The sequence below is a fragment of the Bos taurus genome, chromosome 2 (assembly GCF_002263795.3).
Source record: "Bos taurus isolate L1 Dominette 01449 registration number 42190680 breed Hereford chromosome 2, ARS-UCD2.0, whole genome shotgun sequence".
NCBI lineage: Eukaryota > Metazoa > Chordata > Mammalia > Artiodactyla > Bovidae > Bos > Bos taurus.
Window position 1 is genome coordinate 14,323,410 of NC_037329.1, and position 24,676 is coordinate 14,348,085.

At 37.2% G+C, this 24,676-nt stretch overlaps 1 protein-coding gene across 11 annotated transcripts in view; it reads left to right on the forward strand.

Annotated features, from left to right (window-relative positions):
• The window catches only part of PDE1A (phosphodiesterase 1A), a 400,450-nt gene that overhangs the window by 270,186 nt on the left and 105,588 nt on the right, over positions 1-24,676 (forward strand). For 10 of the 11 annotated variants that reach the window (XM_059891725.1, XM_015474638.3, XM_010801844.4 and 7 more), the window contains one exon: positions 2,808-2,921. In XM_059891725.1, coding sequence (XP_059747708.1) covers positions 2,808-2,921 — 114 coding nt within the window. Of the gene's footprint in view, positions 1-2,807; positions 2,922-24,105; positions 24,292-24,676 lie in introns of those variants that run through there. The other variant, XM_059891733.1, reaches the window with a different exon arrangement.

Here is a 24,676-nt window from a genome sequence, read left to right on the forward strand (position 1 = left end):
GGGGAGCCTGGTGGGCTGCCGTCTATGGGGTCGCACATAGTCGGACACGACTGAAGTGACTTAGCAGCAGCAGTTGTCTGTAAGACATCTTTGGCTTACCCAAGATCACAAAGATTTTGTCCTATGTTTTCTTCTATGTTTATAGTTTTAGGATATGCATTTAGATCTGTGATGCAGGTATGGAACAAAGTTCCTTTTACACATGGATATTTCTAATTATCCAGCATAACTTGTTGTGAGGTTATCCTTTTTCCTCTAAATTATCTTTTCATCTTTTCCCAAAATAAATTACCTATATATTTGTGGGTCTGTTTTTAACTTTATAAATCTATTGATTTATCTATTGTATTATCTGGGTGCTAATAATGCAGTGTATTGTGCCATTTATACTGTACTGACTACTGTAGCTTTAGAATCTCTTGAAGTAGTGTAAATTCCCCAGCTTTGTTCTTTTTGTTAAATTTGACTATTCTAGCTCCTTGATTCAATGTGAATTTCAGAATCAGCATGTCAATATATACAATAACAAGAGAGCCTGCTGGGATATTTACTGGGGTTACATTGAATCTATAAATAAATTTTTGGAGAAATGACATGAAAACAATATTGAGTCAATCCGTAAGCATGGGTGTATCTTTCCATTTATTTAGATCTATGGTTTTTCCTTTCAACAATGTTCTGTAGTTTTCAGTGTATAGGGCTTGCACATACTTTGTCACATTTATGGCTAGGAATTTTACATTTTCAGAACTATTGTAAATAGTATTGCTTTATATTTTAATTTCAGATTGTTCATTATTATTGTATAGCATGATATTGATTTTTGCATCTTTTTATATTGTAAACTTGTTAAAATCATTTATTACATTTTATCACTTCTAGTAACTCTTTGGTGTATTTCATCAGATTTGCTACTTAGACAATCACATTTTCTGTGAACAAAGACAGTTTTATTTCTTTCTTTCCAACATGAATACCTTTTATTCTTGCCTTGTAGCTTTGGCTGAAAGATCCAGTGCAATTATGAATATCTGTGGTGAGAGTAGAGTCTTGTTCCTGATTTTGGAAGGAAAGCATTCAGTCATTTAGCATTATTTATGACATTAGCCAGATTTTTTAGACTTTTGCAGGTGAGGCATCTCCCTCTTATCCCTAAAGTGCTAAGGATATATGAGTGGTGTATTTTTAAGCTGTTTCAAAGTATGAAACTTTTTCTTTTACTTTCTACATAAAAGGAAATTATACTAAGTAATGTGTTTGGATTATAGAATTACAAAAATCCCCTAAAACTCTATGTGTTGCTCCATTATTATCATATTCAGTATTTTACACAAGCCTCAGAGCCAGGCGTAATTTTCCCTTTCAAAGTAACCTGTTTTAGTCATTGATATTTATTTTGTTCTGCTTTGCTTACTCTGGACAAATAAGACACTTATCGACACATGGAATTTATTTTGCAGTGTTGTTGTCTGCTAATATTTTTTCATACAAAAGTATGTGGTACAAAAAGCAATTGTAGCTGCCTGGATAAGAAGTTTTAAGCTAGGTGTGGCTCTTTTCTGTGGAGAAATAAAGTTTCTTATGGATGAAGAAATGTAAAATACCATTGCTGAAATTTTTAACTTGTCTTGATACCCTAAACCTTGGTATTGGAAATCACTCAAGTAAGTTTTCAGAGAATCTCTTACACTATCTTTAAGGCTGTGCCTACAAGTAGATGTATTCCATTCTCTCTGAAATACCTTTTCTCAAGGAATTAAATTCTGCCTGCTGACAGGAAAATGGGTGAATTGTATTCGCAATTCTTATTTATAGTGTATAGTGGCTAAAGAAAATGTTTTCTGTTGTTAGTAAAGGGAAGTATCTTTAGAAACACTTGGTTTATAGTTAATGCATAGAAATTTCTAAAAGTATTAGAAAATTATTGAGGTAATTTGTATTATTTCACTCCCTGAGATATCTATTTCTGCCTAAAAAATTATTACAAAATGTAGTGGCTTAAAACAACAGTATTAATTACATCACAATTTCTGAGTCAGAAATCCAGAAATGCTTTAAAATTTCTCAAACGGTTGTGATACATGATTCTATGGGCAAAAACATGAGAAAATATTTTGATATTTTGTAGTTTTGCCTTAACTGAAAAATCATTGCAATAAAAACACTAAGCTTGTATACATATATTTTTTTCTCCTCTTAATTATATTTTCTTGAATCTTTTGCCTTTTATTTTTATTTCTACTGCTATAAACAGTGAATAATTGATACAATATTGGTCAAAAGAGTACCTGTTAAATATTTCTTAGTGCCAACTCTGAAGAAGCACAACAACCATAGAATAAATTCTAGTATTAGGAATTCTTGTATGAAAATACCTATATTGTTTGAATTTTCAGAAAAACTATGCTTGAAATATGGTACATAAACCTGCAACCTATAGCCCTAATATTATTGAGCTGCTGCTGCTACTGCTAAGTCGCTTCAGTCGTGTCCAACTCTGTGCGACCCCATAGACAGCAGCCCGCCAGGCTCCCCCTTCCCTGGGATTCTCCAGGCAAGAACACTGGAGTGGGGTGCCATTGCCTTCTCCGAATATTATTGAGAGGTGAATATAATTTCTGATAGTTGTTTAAGTGATAAAGATTGGCCTTAGTTATACCTCAAATATACCTGAAAATATTGCTATTTAATAACCTGGAAAGATAAGTTGAAAGTTTAACCCAATTTGTATATTTAATATTGACTCTTTTCCTTATAGTCATGATAAATCTCTTTCTCTTTCTTTTTTTGGCTACTTTTGGAAATAGACTAAGATGCTTAGTGAAGCAGCTGGAAAAAGGTGATGTTAACGTCATCGACTTAAAGAAGAATATTGAATATGCAGCATCTGTGTTGGAAGCAGTTTATATTGATGAAACAAGGTAAGTTTTAACCTCCTCTCCCTTTTAACTTTTTTGCTTGTCTCCTTTTTCCCCCTTTTTTCTTGACCCTGCTTTCATATCTTGGCTAAGAAACCCAAATCAAAATCTTATTAAAAATTAAAATGTTTTTCTTGATATAGCTATGTTAAGAACTAAAATCCTTTCTTTTAAAAAATACATATTTTAATCTAAATGCTTGAATAATATAAAACAGTCGATCAATAAAGTAATAAACAAATTAAAGTCTCCTCTCCCCCTGCTCTCACAGTCCTTAGGCCCAGAGTTTTAAATGTCAGAGATAGATGTAGGCTTACACTGATTTTCACTGATGTAAGAGTTTCCCTCTTATCTCAAGATTTGAGTTCCTTCTGAGAAAATGGGTGTCACATGTCCATATATTATCATGAGAGGCATCTATCAGACACTGTATAAGGGCTTGCCGAGCAGCAGTTCCCCGTGTGTATTTGATAATCTCCATCATCCAGCCTGATAATTATTAATACCAGAGTGGTAAAAGGAGATTCGGAAATGGGAATTCATTTGAAGAGGATTGTTACCTTAGTCCTGTGGCTCTCAATCAGGCCATTTGCTTTCAAGGTGTCATAGGGCAGTTTCTGGAGACTCTTGGTTTGGCTGATGGGGGCTAGCTAGTGTTATAACAGGTAGAAGCCACGGGTGCCACTAAACATCATAATATGCACAGGAAAATCCCCCACAACAAAGAATTCTCTAGCCCCAAATGTTAATACCATAGAGGTTAGGAAACCTTGGCCTAAAGGACAACTGTAGCGGGATCCTGTTGAGAGAGAGACATGTACTTCCAGATGTTAGTACAGAAAAGGTACTGAGTTTTTCAAAGTCGAGAGGAAGGTGGAGGAGAGGTCTTTTGAAGGCATTGTCCAACAGATACGGATTTCAGAGGGTGAAAACCAGACTTTGTGGGGTGATTGTTGAAACAGAAGACAGAGTAGGAATCGAAAATTCAGCATAAATATCAAAGAACAAGATACCCAGTTGGTGTAGGGTGTTGTCTCTGAAGGAAGCACAAAAGCTCCTCAGGAGAGAAAAGGTAACCAGCATTTGCGTAGTTGTCACACAGATGACAACAAACCCACCAGTCTTGTAAGACCCTTTGACCCCTGTCTTCCCCACCATATTGCTGAACAAGAAGAAGCTGCATAGTGAGTGGGACAGGGGACCAGACGTGGAGGATGAGTCCATCACACTCGTCTACTCTGCCAGCGTCTCTGCCTTGTCAGGCCTGAGTGCGGGGCAGGTGAGAAGTGTTAAATCAGATGTGAGATTGAGGCGTACTGGACTTACACACACACACACACACACAAAATAATGTCATTTAGTAGGTAATAAATTCACAAATCAAAAATCAAAACAATATAAAATGGTACCTTATGAAAGTCTTTATCCACCTGTTTCTTAGTCTACTCAAGTTCCCTAACTCATAAATTTCTTATGAATATTTTCAGTGATTTCTTACAAATTTTTATTTCATATTTTCCCTCTGGCTCTCATAGAAGATAACATACTATTCATAACTTTCATTTTGATTTTTCCCTTCAACAAGGAAGCTTGATCTTCCCATATCATATACCAACATTTAAATTTTAGGCCGTAAGAATTTTTACTGATAACTGATAGAAAAGGGTGTGGTGAAGACCAGGCTGCACAGAGATTCTTATTCTCTAGAACAGAAGTCTGTTAAAGCACAGTGTGAAGTCATAAATTAAGAGAAAAAATCATAGGCACACTTTTAGAATGATTTTTAGTTAACTTTCACTAAGTGTACATAAATGTATATGATTCTTATACATGAACAGAGATTCAATGTGTAACTTTTTAAAAAAATCAAGTATTTTTCATAATTTCCTAGCCTTCATTTTTGTGTGTGGTTTTTCTTGTTTACAAGTTGACTGAACTTAATTTAAAATTTCTTCAATCTGTCTTGGACATTTCATTTTTTATACTTATTTATAAAACTTATGAAATTTTGCCTTTAATAATTATTTGGAAATTTACAGTATTCATCTTGTAATGATGTAATACTATCCAATTTGACAGAATATTATGTGCTTTATTTATTAATTTTTCCTTTATATTTCCTTTCCTAGAAAATTATGATCACATGGATATTTTTAACTTAGTTCCCCAGGATCCTTAATTCATTTAAACATTTTCATTTGAAACTTGCTCTTTTGTGGGAAGAAAAAAATGGTTCACTGCTTCAGGATACAAATGTGGGGTTTTTTCATCTTTACAATACAACAAAACATCCTAGATCTTAACAATACATTATTTCCAAATGTTTACTCAAATGACACAGAACTTCTCACTCTTTTATTTTAATCCTCAATGGCATCATGAATTTTAAATTGGATTAATAATAACACCCCACGTATGTACCATCTTCCAAGAAGAGTTCATAGTTTCATTAACTTATAGCAGTCTCACCACAGTCCTGTGTAGTTGGCAGGGTGACCATTACTTTCTGTATTTTACTAATGGATGCTTGGGGCTGGTGCACTGGGACGACCCAGAGGGAGGGTATGGGGAGGGAGGAGGGTTCAGGATGGGGAACACAGGTATACCTGTGGCGGATTCATTTCGATATTTGGCAAAAGCAATACAATATTGTAAAGTTTAAAAATAAAATAAAATTTAAAAAAAAAAGAACCAAAGCTCCTGAAGTAAACTGGTTTGCCAAAGGCCACAAACCTAGACTTCGGCAAAACTGGGACTAGTGAGTAAGGCATGACATCTTTCTTAGTGCTCTTCCCTCTATAACTGGCTCCTCTCAGAGTGTTGTTATCAAGCAGGATGGTTTTCAATGAACTGTGAAAGATTTAGATGACAATGTGTAAAATATTCTGATAGTTAGATTGTAAATTCTAGAAAAATAGTCCCTAACATTTATTACTAATAGCCTATTATTATAGCTATATGCCAAGAACTCTTCTAAGCACTTTAATGCACTATTTCATTTAATAATCATAGGAATTCTAATGAGATTAAAACTTATATTATTACCATTTTACATATGAGCAAAGAGAGTCACAGGAAAGTTAGATGGCTTATATAAGATAACACAGAGGATACTTTAAAGAGTGGAGTTAGGTCTTGGCAGGCTGACTCTAAAGACTGGCTTTAAGCACAATTCTCATCTGCATCCTTTTATTAACATCTGATAAAAGAGTGATTTTAGAGACTTCCTGGAGGTTTTGATGAAAGCTCACATGCTGTCAGGATTGTCAGGCCCATTGGTTTGTTGACTATGGTTACATCTTTTCTCAACTCTGCCTTCAACATCATTTGCTTGAAATTGCCTATAGGTAGAGTATTTATACTATAAAAATTGGCAAATGATACAAATCAGGATTTTTTTTTTCCTGATGAATATGTGGTTAACTATTTGTCATCATGCTACTGCTTATACCCAACATTACTTTGTATGTATCTTCTAAGACTAGTTTGATGATTAAAATATCAGCTCAAGAAATTTTAGAGGAAAAATACTTGATACTGCTTGATTTCCTATAGACTTAGTAAGATACAGGCCTTCCCTGATAGCTCAGTTGGTAAAGAATCTGCCTGCTCTGCAGGAGACCCTGGTTTGATTCCTGGTTGGGAAGATGCCCTGGAGAAAAGATAGGCTAACCAATCCAGTATTTTGGGGCTTCCCTTGTAAAGAATCCACCTGCAGCTGGTAAAGAATCTTCCTGCAGTGTTGGAGACCTGAGTTCAATCCCTGGGTTAGGAAGATCCCCTGGAGAAGAAAATGACTACCCACTCCGGTATTCTTGCCTGGAGAATTCCATATGCTTATAGTCCATGGGGTCTCAAAGTGTCAGACACAACTGAGTAACTTTCACTTTCACTTAGTAAGACACAGCAGCAAGCTGAGGATACTTTTTGTTGCCATGTGTATATAATTTTTAAAACTGCATTTGCCTTAGGGATATTAGTAAAACAGAGATAATTGAATAAGCATTTAGTTTCTTTTAAACTTTAAAAATACTGATAACTTCTGAGATTTTTTATTAGAAAATTCTTTTTCTAGAAAAAAATTGTTTCAGTAAGTATTCAAGAGAGGCATTTGGAGGTGGCTGAACCACAAAAAAAGATTAAAACATGATAAAGCAGGATAGAACAGAAATTATAAATTGGTATAAATCCCCCCTATACACACATATACATACATACATACATTACCTTTTCCCACTAAGCTTTAACAACTGCAGGATTTCAGTTAAGAAGATAAATCAAAGCACAAAATCTCTCTTGAAATATGATTTGAGTAGAAAAAATAAAAAACAATTTCTTTCTTTTTAATTTTATTTTATTTTTAAACTTTACAATATTGTATTGGTTTTGCCAAATATCAAAATGAATCTGCCACAGATATACATGTGTTCCCCATCCTGAACCCTCCTCCCTCCTTCCTCCCCATACCATCCCTCTGGGTCCTCCCAGTGCACCAGCCTCAAGCATCCAGTATCGTGCATCGAACCTGGACTGGTGACTCGTTCCATATATGATATTATACGTACTTCAATGCCATTCTCTCAAATAATCCTACCCTCTCCCTCTCCCACAGAGTCCAAAAGACTGTTCTATACATCTGTGTCTCTTTTGCTGTCTCGTATACAGGGTTATTGTTACCATCTTTCTAAATTCCATATATATGCGTTAGTATACTGTATTGGTGTTTTTCTTTCTGGCTTACTTCACTCTGTATAATAGGCTCCAGTTTCATCCACCTCATTAGAACTGATTCAAATGTATTCTTTTTAATGGCTGAGTAATACTCCATTGTGTATATGTACTACAGCTTTCTTATCCATTCATCTGCTGATGGACATCTAGGTTGCTTCCATATCCTGGCTATTATACACAGTGCTGTGATGAACATTGGGGTACACATGTCTCTTTCAATTCTGGTTTCCTCAGTGTGTATGCCCAGCAGTGGGATTGCTGGATCATAAGGCAGGTCTATTTCCAGTTTTTTCAGGAATCTCCACACTGTTCTCCATAGTGGCTGTACTAGTTTGCATTCCCATCAACAGTGTAAGAGGCTTCCCTTTTCTCCACACCCTCTCCAGCATTTATTGCTTGTAGACTTTTGGATCGCAGCCATTCTGACTGGTGTGAAATGGTACCTCATAGTGGTTTTGATTTGCATTTCTCTGATAATGAATGATGTTGAGTATCTTTTCATGTGTTTGTTAGCGATCTGTATGTCTTCTTTGGAGAAATGTCTGTTTAGTTCTTTGGCCCATTTTTTGATTGGGTCGTTTATTTTTCTGGAGTTGAGGTGTAGGAATTGCTTGTATATTTTTGAGATTAGTTGTTTGTCAGTTGCTTCATTTGCTATTATTTTCTCCCATTCTGAAGGCTGTCTTTTCACCTTGCTGATAGTTTCCTTTGTTGTGCAGAAGCTTTTAAGTTTAATTAGGTCCCATTTGTTTATTTTTGCTTTTATTTCCAATATTCTGGGAGGTGGGTCATAGAGGATCCTGCTGTGATGTATGTCAGAGAGTGTTTTGCCTATGTTCTCCTCTAGGAGTTTTATAGTTTCTGGTCTTACATTTAGATCTTTAATCCATTTTGAGTTTATTTTTGTGTATGGTGTTAGAAAGTGCTCTAGTTTCATTCTTTTACAAGTGGTTGACCAGATTTCCCAGCACCACTTGTTAAAGAGATTGTCTTTTCTGCATTGTATATTCTTGCCTCCTTTGTCAAAGATAAGGTGTCCATAGGTGCTTAGATTTATCTCTGGGCTTTCTATTTTGTTCCATTGATCAATATTTCTGTCTTTGTGCCAGTACCATGCTGTCTTGATGACTGTGGCTTTGTAGTAGAGCCTGAAGTCAGGCAGGTTGATTCCTCCAGTTCTATTCTTCTTTCTCAAGATAGCTTTGGCTATTCGAGGTTTTTTGTATTTCCATACAAATTGTGAAATTATTTGTTCTAGCTCTTGAAGAATACCATTGGAAGCTTGATAGGGATTGCATTGAATCTATAAATTGCTTTGGGTAGTATACTCATTTTCACTATATTGATTCTTCCAATCCACGAACATGGTATATTTCTCCATCTGTTAGTGTCCTTTTTGATTTCTTTCACCAGTGTTTTATAGTTTTCTATATATAGGTCTTTAGTTTCTTTAGGTAGATATATTCCTAAGTATTTTATTCTTTCTGTTGCAATGGTGAATGGAATTGTTTCCTTAATTTCTCTTTCTGTTTTCTCATTATTAGTGTATAGGAATGCAAGGGATTTATGTGTGTTGGTTTTATATCCTGCAACTTTACTATAATCATTGATTAGTTCTAGAAATTTTCTGGTGGAGTCTTTAGGGTTTTCTATGTAGAGGATCATGTCATCTGCAAACAGTGAGAGTAAAAAACAATTTCTTATAGAATTAAAATTCTGACTTTCTTTCAGGAATTATAGCACAATTCCTTAATGAATATGACTGTTTTTGACAAAACACTTTCACATGCAAATACCAGCATTTTATGATCCTGCTTTCAGATGTATCACTAGAGGCTTTTATTTTTCAAAGCTGTACAGTTAAAATCCAGAAACATGTGACCTACAAAAAGCTTCTGTTTGATTGTCCTTATTTAGATTTGGATATTGCCAGGAAAAGTACCATCCTTGACCTCATAAATTGCTATTCATGAGGGTAGGCAGCTGGCTGGGAGATACACTTTAAATGATGGAAATTATGCTTATTAATACTGCCCTGCAATACAATTTGAGGAGGACATGGCAACCCACTCCTGTATTCTTGCCTGGAAAATCCCATGGACAGAGGAGCCTGGCAGGTTACCATCCATGGTTGCAAAGAGTCAGGCATGACTGAAGTGACTTAGCACACACACACAACACAATTTATAACTTTATTTTCTTAATGTGAATCAATCTAAGTCTTACAATTACCACTGTTTGATTACAGACTCCAAATTCAGAAAGAGTGGGTTGTTCAAAGTCGGGATGCTACACTAAATACTCTCTTCTTAAGAGTTAAGCAAGTGACTTAACTTCTATATTTCTTAGCTTTATGTTTGTAGATTAACAATAATGACAGTGCTAATTGCACAGTTTTGCCTTGAGGATTAAGTGTAACACCATATCTGACAGAATAAAAGTTAAATTATAAAGTTTAAATTGGGACTTCATAAAAGTTAAATTGGGACCTCCCTGTAGCTCACATGGTAAACAATCTGCCTTAAAGGCAGGAGATCCAAGTTCAATCCCTGGGTTGGGAAGATCCTCTGGAGAAGGGAATGGCAATCCACTACAGTATTCTTGCCTAAAGAATCCCATGGACAGAGGAACCTGGCGGGCTACAGTCCATTGGTTCACAAAGAGTCTGACACCCCTGAGTGACTTACACTACTAAAAGTTAAATAATAATAACTTTTTGTTGTAGTAATAAATGCAGAGACTTCTGGGTACATAACACAATAAGATATGTAATTTATTTTAAAAAATCAAATAATTTATTGACAGCAATTTTTGATCCTGAGAAATGAAGTCAGGTGGGCTTAAGTTACCAGGAAAAGAGAACGGAGTGCAAACTGATGGGAAACAAACTTTAATAGGATACCCATCTTGATTTTTAAAAAAAAATTTTTAATTTGCTCCTATGTCTTACTACATCTAAATGTCCTTACTTTTGAGAGATTATCTGAGTAAGACTGCATGGATATAAATCAGTAATTGAAGAAGTTAGTCTGCTAGAAATCGACTGAAATCCAGAGCACCTTGAAGTCTAAGTCCCTTGAAATCATCATGTACTAGAATTTACTAAGGAATGTTCACTCATAACACAAATATCTACTGAGTATGTGAAGTGAATACCAGACACATCGCTCATCAGAATCCAGAGTACAACTGTGCAGATAGCTGGTCATTAAAAACGAGTCAAGAACTGGGAAGATAAATAGAGGAATGAGGACTAATACCATAAACAAGAAACAGGGATGTTTGAAGTGAGAGAAAAACCCAAGCACACTGAAAGATTACAACAGGAAACACTAATTAGCAGCAGTAAATCATAACAAGAACATGGATATAAAATCAGATAGAAATTGTAGAGTTAAGATTCCAAACCAGGTATGGTTGGAATTACTTAATATTAATAAATTTAGTTCCCCAGCAAAACTCCCTATGCCTGTTCTCAAAGACATGGCTTCTAACGGAAAAAATTAAGGTTTAAAAAAGAGGGGTCTGGAATGTGCTAGATATATGGACTCTAGAGCTCAGAAATATGGTGCCAGTTAGAGATGTGAATTTAGGGATTATAATCCAGGAGTCTCAGGTTTTGTTTTGTTTTGTTTTGTTTTTTTTATAATCAGAATGCCTATGATAATTCAATATGTTGTGTGGGAACACACCATTTAAAGTTAGGAATGGAGCAACTTCAGAGGACACTCAGGAATTACAGACTGAAGAAAGCATATCTGGAGAATCTGGAGTAGCAAAGACAGGTTGCTTAAAAGGGTAAATCAAAATGCCACAGAAGAACCATTGAATGCAGTTAGGAGAGTCCTGATGCCTCTGAAATGGAGTTTCACGAAGAGAAAAAGCCACCAGTCATATTATGTTAATACGAGGAATTGAAGTGGAATGTCTCTAGAAGAAATAAGCTTAGATTATTTTTCAAGTATTTCCTAGCCCATAGGAAAAAGCAGCTATATAACAGTCTATTTAATAGGAATGAATTTTTTTTTCATGCTTTTTTTTAGAACAGAAACCTTCCTTGAACCTTAAGATAAAAAAGAGATTCAGGTTAAAGAGAAATAGTAACTATGGAAAGATTAGGTCAAGAAGTTATTCTTTCTAAGTTAGTGTAGCCACAGTGAAAAACAGAATGGAGATTCCTCAGAAAACCAAAAATAGAATAACTATATGATCCAGTAACCCCACCCTGGGCATGTATCCAGATAAAACTATAATTCAAAAAGATATAGGCACCCTTGTGTTAGCAGATATAAGTGTTTATATGTAGAATGCATGAAACAAGGTCCTACTGCATAGCATGGAGAACTATATTCATTATCCTATGATAAACTATGATGAAAAAGAATATTTTAAAAGTGTGCTGTTGTTGTTTAGTCACTAAGTCATGTCCAACTCTTTTGGGACCCCATGGACTCTTGCCCACCAGTCTCCTCTGTCCACAGCATTTCCCAAGAAAGAATACTGGAGTGGTTTGCCATGCCTTTCTCTAGGGGATTTTCCTGACCCAAGGATCAAACTCATGTCTCCTACATTGGCAGGCGGATTCTTTACTGCTGAACCACCAAGGAAGCCTGCAGAAAAATGTACTGAATCACTGCTGTATTTGTTGTTGTTGTCCAGTTGCTCAGTTGTGTCTGACTCTTTGCGACCCCATGGACTGCAGCATGCCAGTCTTCCCTGTCCTTCACCATCTCCCTGGCCTTTACCATCTCCCAGAGCTTGCTCAAACTCATGTGCATTGAGTCAGTGTATAGTAGTAATTAACACAACATTGTAAATCAACTATACTTTAGTAAAAAAGAAGTTAGTCTTAAGTTATCTTGGAAAGGAGACAAATAGCCAAGCATAGGTAGAAAATGAAGGTGAAATGGAGCTAACTATAGCACATATCTAAGGATCTTCAAATAAGCAAAACATGCATAGCACAATAAAATCAAAAAGGCTAGTAAGCATTGGTTTTAAACTCAGTTGCTCAGCAAGAGTAACAGTGTGGTAATAATTTTGACAAAAATTACAGACCATGGACTCTAAAACTCAGAGATCAATATGAAGTAGAGAGCAAACCCTGAGTGATTAATCACTGACTCTTGTGTAATCCTCAGACATTTAGAGGCAGAGTAGGGAAGATGGAGAAAAGAAAAGAGCTGGACTAATAAACACCTTTCTTTAACATTTCAATTACAGATAAAAGAAAAGCCAACAAAATTACCTTAAACAAACTCTCGTTGCCAAAACACTGATGACTAGTGCTGACTATAAGCCTTGGTGAATCAGGACAAAATGATATCAAGAGACAAATCTTTCTGTTTTGATTACTCTGGAATGACCTCTCTCTGATGCTTTGAGGGTAGCAAAACAAGACAGAGGTGATATTTCCAAGCTGTACATCCTCATTCCATTTGGAGGTGTCCCTAAGGAAATCAGTTTGAAGGGTATGTGCTAAGACATTGCTGGAGTTCGGTGAACCATTAAAAAGCAAATTATGATTTTTATGAATTCCATTTTTATGGTGTGAGCTGTAGGGAGGGGTGGCTGTTTGGAGTGCTGTGTTGTAGGCTGTTCTCACCCTGTAGATGGAGTGTGAAAACCAGGCTTAGAAAAAGTTGCAATAACTTTTGGTTGATTTTCATGTTTTTTGCCATCTGTGATGTGTTACTTTCTGCAAACTTTCAAAAACAGCCTGACTAGTGAAAGGGGGAAAAAAATCTGACCAGATCTTTTGAGAAATGGCTGACATAAAAAGCTCCACGTATTAGGTATGAGCTTACTGTTGTGATATTTTGGGTCAATAAAATATAAATGAATATTTCCTGAGTTTGAAAAAGATAAACTTTTTAATGTTATTCTTTTCTAATGATGATATTAATAACAAGATTATTTGACAGATAATTATATCCAAGGCAATACATTATGCAATTTGCATATATGATTTCATGTCTCAAAAATTCTATAATACGTATATTATTTTCACTATAAAGTTAAAAATGTGAGACATAAAGTAATTAAATTGCTTAGAATCATATAAGTATTATGTGTCAGAGACAAGTTCAAACTGAGATGGAGATTACAAACATCTTTTCTTTTCTTCCTTGGTAATAGAACCCTTTTTTCTTTTTTCAATTATTCACTCTTCTCTGGAAAGCCAGTGATTCATGGGAGACCAGTCTTAGACCCAGCCTTAGGATGGGTATATCCTAATTGATCCAAATCAGAAATTAGTCCTCAGCTCCCTAACCAGCAAGTTTGGACATGGACACGTGATATAATTTTGGCCAATGAGACAAATGGGGGTTCATCAAAAGATTTCCTCCCGTGGAAAAGGAGTCCTTTGCTTCTGGGTATTGTATCTGGGTATGATGCTTGAAAAGGATACAACCATCTGGCTGCAAGCTTAGAGCTCAACCTAACACTAAAGTTGGCAGCACAGAAAGATGGAGGAAACCTGAGTCCTTGATGATACTGTTGACTACTGATTTTTTAAAAAATCCCTACTGGAGTCTTCCTATCTTCAACTTTCCTGTTAAGAAAAATAATAAATCCCCCAATTATTTAAGCCACTTAGGGTTAGGTTGGATGTCACTTGCTAGTGAGAGCATTCTTATAGCCTTAAAGATCTCCCTTGCTCCAAAGCCCATGTTCTTAATCATCAAACCTTGTAGACAGTCACCTTATCCTAATAATAAGTCCTAACACAAATGTGTTATCTAAGATATCTAAGATAACTATTTAGAACATATTTTCCCATGAAACAAGGCAAGAGGTTGATTGAGTTTCCAAGGCAAATGATGAAATATATTGACCCCATGATACAGTTAAATAGCATGGGTAGTTCTTGGGTAAGTACCAGGTACTGAATGTCAGAGACTTGTGTTTTCTTATTAAAATAAAAAGGTGCAGTTAGTGGGTGGGCAGGGCGTCTAGCATCCTTCTGCTCCAGGATCCTAGAAATGTACTGGGATGTGCTATTTCCCCACTCAGTGTTTGACTTGGAAAATTTCAGGTTGGACTCAAGTGTCCTTTCTCAAGATCTCTTCTGTCTTCCTAATTAACGTAGGGCATCTTTAGACGATAATAGGAATGGAAACTCTACTCTGAGTCATCACATATTCTTCCATCATCTTTGGGCCTTTCCTCCTCTGGGAACTAGATTTTTGAAACTTAAATCCAGGAACAGGAGTTTTTCCTCCCCAGGTTATTCTGTGTCGCATATAAAAAGTCAGTGAATGAAGACATGGCTAAATATATGACCAGGGTAACAGAAAAAAATTTAATGGTGAGATTATCTTTTTTTTTTTTTGATACAAATATCTTTTCACACATGGAGCAAGACCTGACTGAAAATGATTTTATTCCTCACCTAACTACTGTAAGTATCTCAATATTCTATAGCCTCTAAGACCAAAGACTCTCTGCCTATGTTTTTATACATTTATTCACTTACTCAACAACTATCTATGAAGGACACTATATACATTGATAATTATTTTGCTATTCTGTTTGGCTATTGTTAACTCCTTCTTGTCTTTGCCCTTAGTCTTTCAGCTTCATAGGTTTAGAAAGAAATATATTCCTTGTCTTCCTTCACACCCCTGTCCTTCAAATATATCCCAGCTTTTCTTAGTATCCATTCTCTGCTCCCCGAGAATTTGGTGCCTCTATATAGCATGGTGACTATAGTTAATAATACTGCAGTGCATTTTAAGAGTGTCTAAGAGAATAGATCCTAAAAATTGAGAAATTGACTCCTATTTTTCAGTTAAGTAACATACAGATTATTCTTGTTCATAAAATCAGCTTAAAGATTTATTAATTAAGATACTTTTACTGAGATTCTTCTGCTAGTTCCTTCCTATATTGTTCACTCACTTTTCTCATAGTGGAATAATGAGCATATGAAATAATAAGTACTGCTAAGTCCACACTGCAGAAAAAGATTAAATCTTACTTCCTTGGCCATGATCTTCCATTAATTGGCACACCATGAATGGGTGAGAGCAGTTCTCAAAGTGTTCATCAGAATCACCTGGAGGGCTTGTTAAGTCAGCAAGTCTGGACTAGAGCCCTTGAAGTTCCAGGTTTAACAAGTTCCCAGTTGCTGCCAGTTCTGCCAGTCCAGAGACCACACTTATAGAGAATGTCGAATTAAGCTTCAATAGGAAAGATATACAGAGAATGTTGGGCTTCCCTTGTGGCTTCAGAGGTAAAAAATCCACCTGCCAGTGCAGTAGACTCAGAAGACATGGGTTTGATCGCTCGGTCAGGAACATCCCCTGGAGGAAGAAATGGCAACCCACTCCAGTATTCTTACCTGGAAAATTCCACAGACAGAGGAACCTGGCAGCTACAGTCCATATGATCACAAAGAGTTGGACACAACTGAATAGACATGCAGACATAGAGAATGTTAGAAATTTAATGGCTAGAATTTTGAGGCCTTATCAAAGGAGTGTGGCCCAAATATTGCCCCAAGTTGTATATGAAGCTTGGGGGCTAAAATGCCTCCCCAAACCAGGAAATTTCATCATGCACTAGGAGCAGTAGGCAAGGGGCGCTGAATGGAGACAAGTAGTGCTTTGAGCAACAGCTCTTGGGGCATAGAGGAGGCCTGTTCTTTGGTCTATAGTGTAATCACCTCTCCCAGATCTGGAAAACTGTGGCCTTAGGCTTCATCTCTGGGCCACAACCTCAACTTTTTTCTTCAGCCTGCAACTTGGTGAGCCATGGAAGGACACTTACTCAAATCGACCTTGGAATACCCTCCTCTCTGTCTCATTACCTTGATTAAAAGAGGCAGCATATCATTCTCTGAAAAGTGGGACAGGAAGATCAATGCTAGGTAGATATTGTAGAATTGTCATAAAATGTAACACAAAATGTACCATTTTCAGTGTACAATTCAGCGGAGTTAAGTACATTTGCAGTGTTGTACAACTATTATCACTATCCATTTCCAAAACCTTTTCATGATCCCAAACAGAAATTCTGTACCATTAAACAATAACTCCCAGTCCCCCTTTCCCCTCAGCCCCTGGTAACCTCTATTCTACTTTCTGTCTCTGTTCATTTGCCTATCCTACTCATTAAAATTTTAAAGTAGGTAAAAAACATTTTTGGAGATCCCTCCCACTGCCTCCTTACAACCCACAGAATGCATAAGTTTTTCTTTGGTTCCTGCAAGTCCACTTTGACCAACTTCTTCCTTTACTGTCTGAAACACTTCCATCACAAGATACCTTCCTTTTACTGCACATCATAAATTGATCTGCTTAGACTAATTCATGCAGGTATATAAATGGCTGGGAGGTTACTGAGGGCTTGCTTTGTATCAGACACTATTCTAAGTGCTTTCTGTGTGTTTACTTATTTCATCCTCCAACCCCACCACTAGACATACTATTATTATCAGCTCTATTATCAGATGGTAAAGAATCTGCCTGCAATGAGGGAGACTTGAATTCGATCCCTGGGGTTGGGAAGATCCCCTGGAGAAGGAAACGACTACCCACTCCGTATTCTTGCCCAGAGAATTCCATGGACAGAGGCGTGTGGCAGCCTATAGTCATGGGGTCACAAAAAGTCAGACATGACTGAGTGACTCTCAGTTCACGACTTATCACTATTATTATCTCTCTTTTATTGACAAAGAAACTGAGATTCAAAAGATGGACTGTTGGTTTCTAAGACCACACAGCTAATAGATGATGAAGCCAGGATTCCAACTCCTGAGGCAGTTTCTCTTAACTGCAGAGGATGCTTACTAATCAAAAAAATTGGTAATTAGTGGAATGTCAGGCTTTGAGCCTAGAGGAATATTTTTGAAGATATTTTGAGCCAAAGGACTTCCTGGTAGGAAGCCAAAAGTCATCAGTGAGGCCTAGGGCAGTTTTCTGCTTTACCCGTTCCCTTCATTTCCATCTCCCAACTGACTCCCTAAATACAATCTTGATCCTGACCCTCTGAGATCCTAACCCCTTCTCAGAGCCTCCCCCAACATTTCCTGGCTCTCTTTCCTGTCCCAGGTGATGACCCTCCCATTCCTGGAACTCTGCTTCCTTTGGTGGGTATAGGGGAGGTGCAGAGCCTTGGGCCTTAACTTTCACAGAGGCCTAGTCAGGTAGACAGAAAAATAAAATTGCCAAAACACCAAAACCAAACAAATAAAAAAAAAAGCTGTTGAAATAAATTTGTGAGCCTGCCATTTTAAGTCTTTTGAAACAAGGCAAATAATAAATAAATAAATGTATATGGGTGGTGCCCTGGAAAAATTAATTCAACTGTATTTAGTACTCAGGAAACAGGTTCCTAACAAGTCAACAAGGCTTTTCAAATGTATTACGTCTTTCCATCCTGATATTCAATTTATTTATCACGCTTCAAAGTACCCTGAAATTATACCATCCAGATATATTTCTCTCTAAGAAAATTATTCAACACACCAGTCATGGAAAACAAATTTAAGCTTCCTCTAATCATAATTCTGGTGAACCAAAGTCCTTTAAGATTTTTTTAAGATCAATTATTTTTAAACTTGAATTTCAACATAGAGATGGGATAGAGAATAATGATTGCTGATATTTTTGTCTGAATTTAAAGGGAGTCTGGACACTTAGTAAACAAAACACACATTTGAGGTAAAGAATAGCTCATCAGTTAAAAACTCAGATCCTGAAATCAGAGAGACTTGAGCTCAAAAAATGGCATGGATGCCTCTAGTTTTATGATTTGAGCAAATCACTTAAGGTGTCTATACCTCAATTTATTCATCAGTAAAGTGCTGATAGTAATATCTTCCTTATGGTGGTGTTTTGAGAATTAAATGAAGTAAAGCGTGGCTCCTTGCCTGGTTCATAGTAAGTAAGCAATAAAGTTAGCTGACATTGTCATTAAATCCATCCTCAGATGGTTCTGAAGTCTGTGTGAAGCTTGACAATTAGTCTTGGGGTTTTTTGGTGGAGAACGGGTGTGTGGAGAGGCTGCAGGCACCTCAGAGCATATGCATGTGTTAACTAAACAAATAATTCTAATAGACTTGCTTATGAGGGAACCACTTACCTCCAAAGAATAACCATACTGTAGAAAGATCAACTTCTAATTCTCCCAGTTATCCCAGAAGGAGTCACTTGAAGGTTGTTCACCAAATATGAGGCCAGTACCACCCTTAGCTCAGTGCCAGTGGAACTGCTTCCCTGGACACTGTCCCCCACATTACGATGTTCAGTGATGGCCATCTTTTGGTCTGCTCCTTCCCATGGGTTAGTAGGTCTCCAAGGCCAAGAAGAAACTGAGCTCATGACTTTTCCCCTGCTGGATACTCACATCTTGGAATTCCCTGCCCAGTGCAGTGTGCCCCTCTACCATATTTTGACCCTGAGACCCCAGAGTTCTCTACCCAAATGTCTATTAGCCTGTCTCCGAAGTCTTAATGGGCTTCCTCCTTAGGTCTTTTCTCCTGAGGGGGCCCAGGATACTGCTGGTGTGTACACCTCTCCACCCTTAAAGAATGGCCAAGAAGCAGCTGCTTTCAAGCTTGGGTGGATTGACGGAGATTGTACTGGGACCACAGTATCTACCTGTTCATACAGCAAGGGCCTGAGCTGCGGGCAGGCGCGTGCAGCCCTGTCACACAAGGAGTTGAGAATTCTTGTTTCCAACCCAACTTGTCAGACTTTTATGAAACTTATTAAAAGGCAAAAGAATAGAACAAATGTAACTGTTTGTTCTCTTGATATGTAGCTTTAAATATTTAGTGGTAAAATATTCAGAGATATGTGCTCCTACTGTGGGCCCAGCAAATATTAGAGGAAGAGGTGAATGAGTTAGTTTTTTGTTGAAGTGTGTCCTTTATAAGAATAATTTAAATCAGTTTCCCCTAATTGCATTTGGCACTTGAATTTTGATACTTAATAGGTATATGCGTGGGCACTGAATGCCTGGAAATAACTGTTTGGGTACATGAGTGTAACTATTTTCCAAGAGTCTACTGTGGACAGAAATGTTTTCACTGATATAATTCTAAGAGTCAGAATCCCATGACCTCTCCTTCCGTGGCTGCCTCTTTCTTTATTCCCTTTTCCTACAAACTCTCTAGTTCAAAATATAAGCCCTTGGGGAATTGTGTCATCAGATTTCAAGAGAAAATTTGGAGTATAAATAGCTCCCAAGGAGTGCTGATTGGAGGCAGGGTCAGTTTTCACAGCTCACTGGCCCCCAGCTTATGTTTAGGGACCCCTCACTTTCAGTTTTATTGACCCCACTGGGACTAAAAAAAGTTGCATCAAACACCAGCTGAAGCACTTTTCAGAGGTCAACAGTGCTAACATGTTGGACATATACTCCTGGCCCTTCTTTTCTGTATAGTGCATTTTAAGAATTCCTAAGGGAAATGTACCAACGATTTTTGTTTTCATGTTGTAAGTTTCTTAAACACAAAGTTTTCATTTTTTAAGAGCACTCATGGAATAAACATTTATGCTCACCCTGCCATCCAACCCTAGGATAAAGAGCAGTCAAGTGGTTGGATGTTTTGGAAGCAAGACTCATAATAGTATTTGAGATCTCATTTAACAAGCTACTTGAACAAATGTATGTCAAAAATGAAATGAGGGCAAACTACTCTAAAATGTTTGACCTGTGATAGTCTTATTTAGATATCTTCACATCTTAGATAAATGTATAAAAAAATTATTTCTGATAACTCTCTAGCAGCCCAGGATTACAGGATTACTATTTGATATTATACTGGAATTTCCATTCATGCCTTATCTAGCATGCTGCTACTGCTGCTGCTAAGTCGCTTCAGTCATGTCCAACTCTGTGTGACCCCATAGACGGCAGCCCACCAGGCTCCCCCATCCCTGGGATTTTCCAGGCAAGAAAACTGGAGTGGGTTGCCATTTCCTTCTCCAATGCATGAAAGTGGAAAGTGAAAGTGAAATCGCTCAGTCGTGTCCGACTCTTCGTGACCCCATGGACTACAGCCTTCCAGGCTCCTCCATCCATGGGATTTTCCAGGAAAGAGTACTGGAGTGGGGTGCCATTGCTTTCTTCTTATTCTATCTAGCATGGTCAAATGAAATCTGAAGGTCTCGCTGTTGTGCTCAGAAGAAAGGGCGTTCAGGGCAGGTGCCAGGGAAAGGAAAAATGAATAAGGGAGGAGAGGAGAAATATGCTCCATTAGGTGTATCTGTTTATTTTAAAAATTCATATAAGTTTCATCCCCCTGCCTTTAAACTTTCTTCTATCCAAACTTAATTATCTTCACCCACTCCAGTACTCGCTTGGAAAATCCCATGGATGGAGGAGCCTGGTAGGCTGCAGTCCATGGGGTTGCGAAGAGTCGGACGTGATTGAGCGACTTCACTTTCACTTTCTTTCACAACTTATTTGTGTTTTTATTAGGAATTTCTTACCACGCTCTGGGCTTCTCAGGTGGCACAGTAAAGAATTGTCTGCCAATGCAGGAAATGTGGTTTGATCCCTGGGTTGAGAAGATCCTCTGGAGGAGGGCGTGGTAACACACTTCAGTATTCTTGCCTGGGAAATCCCATGAACAGAGGAGCCTGGCAGGCTCCAGAGGATTGCAAAGGGTTGACACAACTGAGCAGCTAAGCATGAGCTTGAATGTGTATCTGTTAATTCCAGACTCCTAATTTATCTCCCGCCAATTTTTCCCCCTTTGGTAATGATAGTTGTTGTTTTTTTTTTTTCCCCCATGTCTGTGGATCTATTTCTGTTTTGATATAAATTCATTTGTATCATTTTTAAAGATTCCACATATAAGTGATATCATATGATATTTGTCTCTCTTTCTGGCTTACTTAGTATGATAATCTCTAGGTCCATCCATGTTGCTGCAAATGGCATTATTTCATTCCTATGTTGAGTAGTACTCCATTGTATAAATGTACCACATCTTCTTTATCCTTTCTTCTGCTGATGGGCGTTTAGATTGCTTCCATGTCTCGGCCATTGTCAGTAGTGCTACAGTGAGCACAGGGGTGCATGTATCAGTATCTTTTCAAATTACGGATTTATCCAGATACACTTCCAGGAGTGGGATTGAAGGATCATATTGTAGTTCTATTTTCAGTTTTTTAAGGAACTTCCATACTGTTATCCTAAGTGGCTACACCAATTTACATTCCTACCAACAGTGTAGGTGTTCTCCACATTTTCTTTAGTATTTATTTTTAGTCTTTGTAATTATGGCCATTCTGATCAGAGTGAAGTAATACCTCATTGTAATTTTGATTTGCATTTTTCTAATAATTAGCAATGTGGAGCATCTTTTCATGTGTGTTTTGGACATCTGTATGTCTTTGTAGAAATGCCTTTTTAGATCTTCCACGCATTTTTTGATTGGATTGTCTTTAGGTTTTTGAGCTGAATGTGCTGTTTGCATATAGTAGAGACTGTTCCCTTGTCAGTTACATCATTTGCAAATACCTTCTCCCGTTGTAGGTTGTCTCTTCATTTCATTTATGGTTCCCTTTGCTGTGCAAAAGCCTTTAAGTTTAAGTAGGTCCCATTAGTTTATTTTTATTCTTGTTTCCACTACTCTGGTAGATGGATCCCAAAAGATATGGCTGTGATTTATGTCAAAAAGTGTTCTGCCTGAATTTTCCCTACGAGTTTTTATAGTATCCAGTCTTACACTTGTCTTTAATCCAGAAAAATGTCTTATTTTTTCCAAGTCAAATAAATATTTCCCCATAATTTGCTTCAAAAATTGTAAAGAGATCATTCAAGAGCAAATTAACATAAAGGTAATAAAGAGATGATGGATAATAGAGAACTACCCTCAGGATGCTTTTGTGCTTATCAATCAAAGAATATGGGACTTTTTAAAAGACTAAAACTTCTTATACTATCTCCATCCTCATTCCACTCCCTAAAGGTAATCACTTGTGATAGTTTCGTGTAGATATTTCTGGATGTTGACTCCCCCAGTCAGTGCCTTACACTGCTGTAGATGCCAGTGATACAACAGTGCATAAGAACAGACCAACTCTCTGCTCTGTCTTTATAGTCTACTGGATAAAACATTTTGAATAAAAAAACTAGTAAAAGTATGGCATGACATTAACAGTGGTAAGTGCTAAGAAGTCTATAACAGGATAAAGAGAATCAAGATGTTTACTATTTGAGTAGGGGGGTGGTCAAGGAAACACTTTCTACCTCAATGCAGTGAGGAAATGATCCACACATTTTGAGAAAGAGATTCTAAGCAGGGGAAACAGCAAGTGCAAAGATTCTGAGCAGACGCAAGCTTGGCAGATAGGATTATAGCAAGGAGGCCAGCACCGCCGAATCAAAATGAATAAGGTAGAAATTGTTAAGAGATACAGGCAGAGATGTAGGTTGTGGTGTGCTTCATAGGGCTGTATGGATTGGCATGGTCTGGGTTGGGTTTCCCAGGTGGCTCAGTGGTAAAGAATCTGCCTTTCAATTCTGGAGACTCAGGAGATGTGGGTTTGATCCCTGGCTTGGGAGGATCCCATGGAGGAGGAAATGGCAACCCACTCCAATATTCTTGCCTGGAGAATTCCATGGACAGAGGAGCATGGCTATGGTCCATAGAGTCACAAAGAGTAGAACATGACTAAGCACATAAGCACATGGTCTGACTTATACTTTAAAGGAGGCAGACACTGGCTGGAAATTCTGGCAGATGTAAATGTTGAGTCTGACAGTAGTTGGAAGCAAGATTCCTTCTTATTGTTTAAGGCTTTTGATTGGATCAGGTCCACTCACATTATGGAGGGTAGTCTGCTTTCCTCAAAGTCCACTGATTTCAATGTAAAGCACATCTAAAACATACCTTCACTACAAGATCCAGACTGGTGTTTGACCAAACAGCACAGCATCATAAGCTAGGTGTGTGAACATAAAAAATTAACTGTCACAGAGCTGCTTGTTGCTTTTTTGAGATTTGCTTTTTTATACATTAGAATATTTCATGCTTTTCTCCTTATGCACTCTGTTCCTTTATTTTTATATTCACTAATTAATCTATATTACTCTTTTTCCCCCTGAAGTTATATGTTCTTCCCTCTCAATAAATGACATCATGCATGATGACTATGAATTGCTAGACTCCTGGATACCACATCTGTATATGAACTCTCATAAGCTGATTTGATCATGTTTGATGAACTGTCATGGATAATTTATGATTTTAGGACATACAGTCCTAAAGTCATCCACATCAGATTTGCAAAGGACCAATTGACAACCATCACCGTGCGTCTGTCATTCTACTCAGTGTAGTTGAAAATCAAGGCAGCAGTAGAATTCTTGGAGCGTGGCGACATCATAGGATTACACACAATGATTCCCATTCCACCTGTCCTGTTCTTTGGCTTTATTTGATCATTGCATAAGGAATAATAGAAGTGGCATCAATAATAATAGAAATGGCATAAGCCCTGAAATTTTCAAACTATGTAGTGGAATGTCTTGCTGCGATTAACTGAAGAATCTAATTTTAAATGAACCAAAAGCAGAAAAAAACAATTTGCTTTGAATTACAATGTCCATGTGTTAGGTATAAATCAAAATCATCCAAATGTAAGAGCCAAATGAGAATTAAATATGATTTAGAGTAAGTATTAATATTAACTTCTAACTATGTCTTTTTTATTTTCATGTGTGTACATGTAATTTTGTACCTCCTGCACTGAAGTTGTGTATATTTTTTCATAAGGTATTTCATAAATGCAGTCATACTTTTTTAATACTTTGAAAAATAAATATTGGCAAAGGACTGTCATCCAAACATTTATAAAATCCAGTGGAACATAGAGGAAGTCATATTATCTTTTGAGCCTCTTTTTGGTAGTTTCGGGTGCTTTCGATGAACTTCCTGCTTTTGTGCCCTTTCCTTGATCCCTGCTCTCTAGAGATGATATGTGGCTTGTTCTGGAGGCTTTAGCACATGCTGTCAGCTCTGGCTACCTTCCCTCCATCGGCTCATAATCCTTAGGCCT